The sequence below is a fragment of the Ipomoea triloba genome, chromosome 8 (assembly GCF_003576645.1).
Source record: "Ipomoea triloba cultivar NCNSP0323 chromosome 8, ASM357664v1".
NCBI classification, from domain to species: Eukaryota; Viridiplantae; Streptophyta; class Magnoliopsida; order Solanales; family Convolvulaceae; genus Ipomoea; species Ipomoea triloba.
In genome coordinates this window covers 8,357,434-8,364,471 of record NC_044923.1, presented here as the reverse complement: position 1 = coordinate 8,364,471, position 7,038 = coordinate 8,357,434, and the positions used below count along the sequence as shown (strand labels likewise).

Below are 7,038 nucleotides of genomic sequence, written 5' to 3'. Positions count from 1 at the left end.
TGCACACCTACTAAAGAAAACCACTTCAAATCCGGCTGTAACACAACCCCTAAGGAAAAAATCGAGGAAAAAAAGGGATTCAAAAAAATTAATGATGCACACAGCACACGAAATTACTTAATAATTATAAATTGAAATGCACACAGCACAGAATAATTGATGATGCACTATAAATTAATGATGCACACAGCACAGAATACAATTTCAGATCTCAAAAACTAAATAATTATAAATTAATTTGAACCGTGAAACAAAAAACAAAGAATGATCAAGATCTAATCTTACGATCTCGTGTAACTAGGGTGTAACTAGGTTTACAATCAAATGAGACAACACCTCCTCGTGAGACGGTGAGACACAACGTGAGTGCACACAATTTACTACGCGGATGCACACAACGTAGAGTGTGTGCACTTAGCCCAACATGAGTGCACACAGTTTAGGGTGTGTGCATTCGTAAAGTAGACTATGTGCACTCACGTTGTGTCTCACTGTCTCACGAGCTGGCTCACAGCTTGCGGGGCCCACGTGCCTTAGCGGGCCAGGCCCGTTACGCCTGCTCCTTCACTTTTTTATTATTTTTTTTGTAATCCTAATCCGTCCCACCGTAGAGCGGGTGCGAACCAATCCGCAGACTTCTACCCACTCTAACAGTACTAGGGCAAAGTAACCCAATAGTTATACTATGGACCTAAGTCCACTTTGCAAGGTTGATCCGCTATAATTTACCTATTGAATGTTCACAATTTACATACTAAAAGTTCACAATTCAAATTGTAAACATTCAGTATGTAAATTGTGAAAATTTAGTTGTGAACATTTAGGGTGTGTTTGGTTCGCATATGGGAATCGGAATCGGTATGGGTATCAACTACTTTGTAAGAGTAATGGATTTTGGTAAAATTATTTTGCATGTTTTATAATATGGTGGAATATGAATGATTATTAATAGTTGGGGAAGAAATGAGAAAGGGAAATGAAACCCTATTTAATAAAAGTATATAGATTTTTCAATTAATGGAGTATTCTAAATTCATAGTAATATTTTAAAAACCAGTCAACTAAACAATAACAATCACTTTGATACTCATACCTATCAAAACCTGTGAACCAAATACACCCTTAGTGTATATATATTGTGAACATTCAGTATGTAAATTATTTATTTTAGACTCAGATTCACCATGCAAGGTGGACCGTTGATAGAATAATTTGCCAGACTAACCTGTCCCTATGACCCTATTAAAAATAAAAAAGGAAAATCTATTCACAATTTCAATTTGTCCAAACAATGCCAAAAATCCCCAAATTTAAAAATTGAACAGTATCCGTAATTCCGTATCCCTCTTCCAGTCGACGTGTTTTCCTCCCTCGCGAGTTGACGCCGACTCACACCTCAACTTCCCCGCCGGCAAGCCGCTCCGTCGTGAGCCGTTGACGCAGCCCCTCACTTTGCACATCGCCGACGCTTCTCTCGACGCCAGTCGCCAGTACGCCTCTGTTCCTCTGTCTCTTCAATCTGCCCACCGTCGACCCGTCTGTCTCGCTGCTCGCCTCACTCCGCCGTCGGGGCCATCCTGTTGTCGACAGATTGTAAGTCATTAGTCCACTGTGATGTTTTATATATATATATGCTGTTCGTCTGTTTGTATATACATAGTTACATACTGTTTGTATAATGTATATATACCGTTTATGCATATAGTATATAGGTAAATGACTGTTAGATGATTGGTTAGAAAGTATTATTAGTCATAACATTAGCTGTTTGGTATAATTTCTTTTCTAAAAAAGCTAATTGAAAAGTTGCTTTAAGTAGCCTTTTCAATTTTAGTATTTTGGAGTTACAAAAAGCTTATTAACCAAATATTTATATTGATTTTTTAACCAAGTTAAACAACTAATAGTGTTCAAATAAGCCAAAATTGACTCATAGACTAATTATTTACCAAACAGGGCCACTGTGTGCAGAGTGACATACTGTTCTTTGGCTGCTTCTTTATTTGTATATCACATTAAAGCACTGGCTGGCAGTTGCTCCTTTACTTATTCTTGGCAAATTATACCATGGACCAGGTTTTACCTTGCATTGTAGACCTTGTCCAAAAATAAACTTTTGATTTTGTATAGTTGACACATTCTGTACCTACTATGGTCTACTGTATAATGAATGGTGGGTTATGTTGGGTTGCGGGCTGGGTTGCCGGCCGGCCCCGTTCTGACAACTCTATTTATGCCCTAAAGTAGCAAAGCCTCTCAAACCCTTCTAAATTATTTGATTCTTTGTCAATAAAGCATCATTATTCAGTATCTTCCAACAAAACAGGGCATAGACTTGTTTTTGAATGAGCATGCCAATATCTTCCCAGAAGAAAGCAGGTTTTCCTGATGTGCATCGGCCCTAAAACCATAAGAATTTCCCAGTGGCTGCCCCTCTTCAACCCCGTCCTCCTCCCTTCCCCAGGTTTTACCACTCTCTCGTATAATACTTACAAATTTCTATGTTTTGTTTTGTTGTCTCTTTGTAATTAACTTGAACAAATAGCGTCCTGGATATATGCTTATTTCTTTGCACTCAAGATTCTTGTTTGTATATGTGGGTTATTAGGGGTGATTGGGAAGTTTGCGTTTGTGAGATTGGGGCAGCGCAAGAGGTGCTTTGTTGGGGTTAGTGTGAAAACCAAGATGGAGTTGAGAGTGGAGATTGATAGGATGGGAGTGGTGCAACCAGCAACAGAGGATTATGCTGAAGCTGCAATTGAAGCTATCAAGTCTGGGAATGTTATTGCTGTCCCCACTGACACGCTCTATGGCTTTGCTTGTGATGCTTGGTAAATGCCACTCCCTCCCCCTTCCTAAGTTGACCTATTTATTTTCCTTCCTTTTGTATGTTATAGCTTGTTAATAGAAAATTTGCTTTTGATGTTGCCTTCTTTATTTGGGAACTTTTTACCTGCATTGATGTTGTTTATGTGTGCATTGTGATTTCTATTTTGGAATGCTCAGTAAGTTAGCTTCAGCTCTTATGCATTCACATTTTTTCATTTTTGATGTTCGATGTTAAGTACAAGAAGGAAAGTGGGCATTACTGCAATAGTATGGCTAGAGCATTCAATGATATAGGTACATCCTTAAAATTTTATAAAGAGTGAAAGTTGAATAAGTTCTTTTGCTATTGTTTCTCTTAAGTTGGGTATTGAATTCAGAAACTTCTTTGGATTGGGATTTCTAGTTCCCGTTATGGGATCTTCAGTTTCTAGTCTATAACTGTTTTGTTGGCACTTGAAGGAGAAGCATTTCTTTGATGAATTTAGGCCTTAGTGATTTAGCTATCATTTTTGTTTCGGATAACTGAAATTAAGTAATTGAATGATTACACTTTTTAATTACAATAATGATAGCTTACATGTGTAGGATAATGTTTGATGGATGTGCAGTAAGAGTTTACTGTTTATATTGGGGTGGTGACGTAAAAGTGAGGGGAGAGAGCTACCAAGATTTTTTTCTCTATGAGTTTATTTTTACTTTCATAATTATTATTATTATTTTAAAATAATAGTTAGCATGTCTGATGATTAGGATAAGTTTAATGGTTAATTTGGATTGACCCAGTGACATGTCTAAATGCTCGGAACTTGTCACCTATGTTTAACAGAGTTAAAGAATTCTGTTAAAATCTGGGTGATTTGACCAGATATTGAAAAGTTTTTGCCTAATTGACAGAATTTGCAAACCTTAAGGGCTAATTTGATCTTTTAGCAATTAAATAATGCTATATGCAAGAAACCAACTTGAGGGCACATTAATTTATTTCGAACTACATAGTGCTGCATAAATTATGTATTGCTTTTCTTCAGCAAGTTTGTAATACATACATTATATATTTCATGATGCATTTTCATATTGCAGTTCTGCTGAGGCAGTTAATCGTATATATGATATCAAAGGTCGTAAATATACAAATCCCCTGGCAATTTGTGTTGGGGATGTTCAAGACATACAAAAATATGCCATCACTGATCATTTACATCATGGCTTGCTTGATTGTCTACTTCCTGGTCCTGTAACTGTCGTGCTAAGACGAGGTTTGTAGCTCCTCATATTGTTTAGTTTAGTAATTCTAGCAGAAGGTACTTTACTTGTACCCAAATTTGAACTTTCTCAATATTTTGTAGGTGAGTCAAGTATCCTTGAGAAGTCTTTAAACCCTGGACTTGAGAGCATAGGGGTTCGAGTGCCCGATAATACATTTATTAGGGTTATTGCCCGTTGTTCTGGAAGTGCACTTGCACTTACGAGTGCAAACTTAAGCGGACAGCCCAGTAGCATCAACATTAGAGATTTTGAGAACTTATGGGGCCACTGTGCTTACATCTATGATGGTGGTGTACTTCCAGCTGGGCGTGCAGGATCAACAGTGGTGGATCTCACTAAGCAAGGAAAGTACAAGATCTTAAGACCTGGGAGGTACGCATACAATTTGTGATTATTGTTAGGGAAAAGGGTCAAATAGGCCCTCGAACATTTCATAAGAAGTCAATTAGATCCATGAACTTTTAAAACATGCAATTAGACTCTCAAACATGTCAAAATAAGGCAATGAAGCCCACGAACCGGTAATTGACCTGTTATTACCGGTCATTTGGATTTTCCGGCCACCGGCAGCACTTTCCGGCCATCAGCGACACTGTCCTGCGACCGGCGACGACATCAGCGACACTGTCCGGCGACCGGCGACGATTCGGTCGTCGCCAGTCGTAGGACTGTATCGCCGGTGGCCGGAAAATCCAAATGACCGGTAATAACAGGTCAATTACCGGTTCGTGGGCTTCATTGCCTTATTTTGACATGTTTGAGGGTCTAATTGCACGTTTTAAAAGTTCATGGACCTAATTGACTTCTTATGAAATGTTTGAGGGCATATTTGACCCTTTTCCCTTATTGTTATTATTATTTTTAAGTTCAGGTTTGATTGAATGTAGGTTTAGAGGTAATTAACTTATCATTTAACAATATTGAAGACTTGTGAAGTAATGAATTCACCATTTTCTTCCCAGTAAGATGACTGCATATTTTCATGCATGTTCTATATTATGCCCTCGAACTTACAAATATATTCTTACTTTACACTTCTCTTCACTTTAGTTTGAACCCCAAACCTAAGGACCCCTCAGGTCCCCTGCTCTAGGGAGCTTGTGTGAGGAGGTAAATCGCGGGATGTGCCTCAGTGGCGCAATGATCTGAGTGCTTGCTTATTTCCAAGGATCTTACTCCTTGCATGGTTCAAACCCGGGAATTTGCTGGCCACCACAGCCACACTCAGGCTTTCATCACTGAGCTATGTCCCAGGGCATTACACTTCTCTTCACTGTGTTGATTACAGAATACACGGCCTATACATAAAAAGTCTGTAAGTTTTATAAACAAAGTGCATAATGCTGACAAGTTTCTACTGTTGTGTCAGTGCGGAGGAAGAGACTGTTGCAATCCTCCAAAAACACTCTTTGGTAGAAGATGGAAGTGGTGTGCAGTGAGATTTTTCATGTTTGATTGAGATGCATAAAGGGCTGGAGACAAGATTCATCTGTGCAAAACCAAGATTTAGGATGGTGGATGACAGCATGGGTGAATCTGACAATGTTGCTGATCATCTACTTTCTTGTACACTCATTCCTCTGAAATCATTCTTTTGTCTAATATAAGGGAAGGGAAGGATTCGAACTGAAGTCTATCGCATGAAAAATGGGTAGTAAATTGTCGATATTATTGGAGATCATTCTTAAACACATACAGGTATAGAACCATGATTTTTTTTTTAAACACTGAAAAGGGTTTTTTTTTCAATGGTTCAATTGTATCTTCCTAAATAGTATGAATTATATTTGATTTTGATTTTGTTTCTTGTTTTGTTTTTATAGTGTTGGATTCAGGGAAGGGAAACTTCTGTATTATCACTTTTTTCATTGTTGTTTTGGTTTGTAAAGAGAAAATGGGACAAATTTCATCAACTGCATGTCCTAGTTAATACCCCACAGACCAAACGTAAATGCTAGAGGACAAACTCAAAAGACCATGCAAGTATACAACTATCTTTCTACCACATTACTATTCATTGCCATCTCATTACAGGGAAAGGCAAAATCTTCTTCTTTTCTTTTGTTTTTGTTTTGTTTTGTTTTTTTTATAACTTCATTTCCGAATTATATTTTGGACCTTATAAATCTGTAGTCTAAGTCTATGAGGAACTCATAAAGAAATAAATTAAGATAAATTATACACATTTGCACACCAAGAACTCAACCCAAATCTCCAAAATATTTGTGGTAAGAATCGAACTCCTCCCTTACTACTGGAAACAAGTCTAAGTGAGACTATTAATTCACTAGATCAATGTCTTAGGAGGAGTTTTAAGGAATACTACACGTTCTTGTTTGGCTCAAGGAGATGTGAGATCTCTTTATTGCATGAACAATGTATAAAAATAGAGGAAAGGCTCAAGGAGATGTGAGGTCTCTTTATTGTATGAACAATGTATAAAAATAGAGGAAAAACTCCACATAGAAAAGAGAGCTCCATGTGCTGATATGGCAAGAAAGAGAGTTGTTGCGGGGTGTGCAAACATTTTACAACTTCTTTATATTAAAAATAAGGATAAGCGTCAAATAGGTCTTTCAATTATATATAAGAATGCAATTAGACTCGAATTAAAAAATAAGTCACTTGCTATGTAAGATGTCACATAAATTAATATTTTTTAAAATTTATATATTTTTAAAAGTTAAAATAATTATATTAATTAAAAAAAACATCAACAACAATTTTTCATGGCAGCCAAGCTACCTGGACAAAGAAGCTTGGCAGGCTTCTCTGTTAGATCAGACACAGAAGCCATCGGACGAAGAATCCGGTGGGTTTCTTTGCCCAATTTGAACGGAGCATCCATGGCTTCTTTGTTGCCAGAATTATTTTTTCAATTAGGCTTTTTTTTTTTTTTTTTTTTTTTTTTTTTTTTTAAAAAAAAAAAAAAAAAAAAAAAAA

General features: G+C 37.1%; 1 protein-coding gene across 5 annotated transcripts; it reads left to right on the top strand.

The window, feature by feature from the left end:
• Positions 1 to 1,295: 1,295 nt before the first annotated feature.
• On the top strand, positions 1,296 to 5,902 carry LOC116026687 (yrdC domain-containing protein, mitochondrial-like). Of its 5 annotated transcripts, none has more exons than XM_031268045.1 (6): positions 1,296 to 1,593; positions 2,373 to 2,464; positions 2,609 to 2,831; positions 3,910 to 4,085; positions 4,176 to 4,467; positions 5,465 to 5,902. In XM_031268045.1, the coding sequence occupies exons 2-6, from the start codon at positions 2,389 to 2,391 to the stop codon at positions 5,532 to 5,534; spliced, it is 837 nt and encodes a 278-aa protein (XP_031123905.1). In that variant the 5' UTR covers positions 1,296 to 1,593; positions 2,373 to 2,388; the 3' UTR covers positions 5,535 to 5,902. The 5 variants fall into 5 exon arrangements, with proteins under 5 accessions (XP_031123905.1, XP_031123903.1, XP_031123902.1 ...); XM_031268043.1 differs by having other exon boundaries at positions 2,370 to 2,464; XM_031268042.1 differs by having other exon boundaries at positions 2,327 to 2,464.
• The last annotated feature ends 1,136 nt before the right edge of the window (positions 5,903 to 7,038 follow it).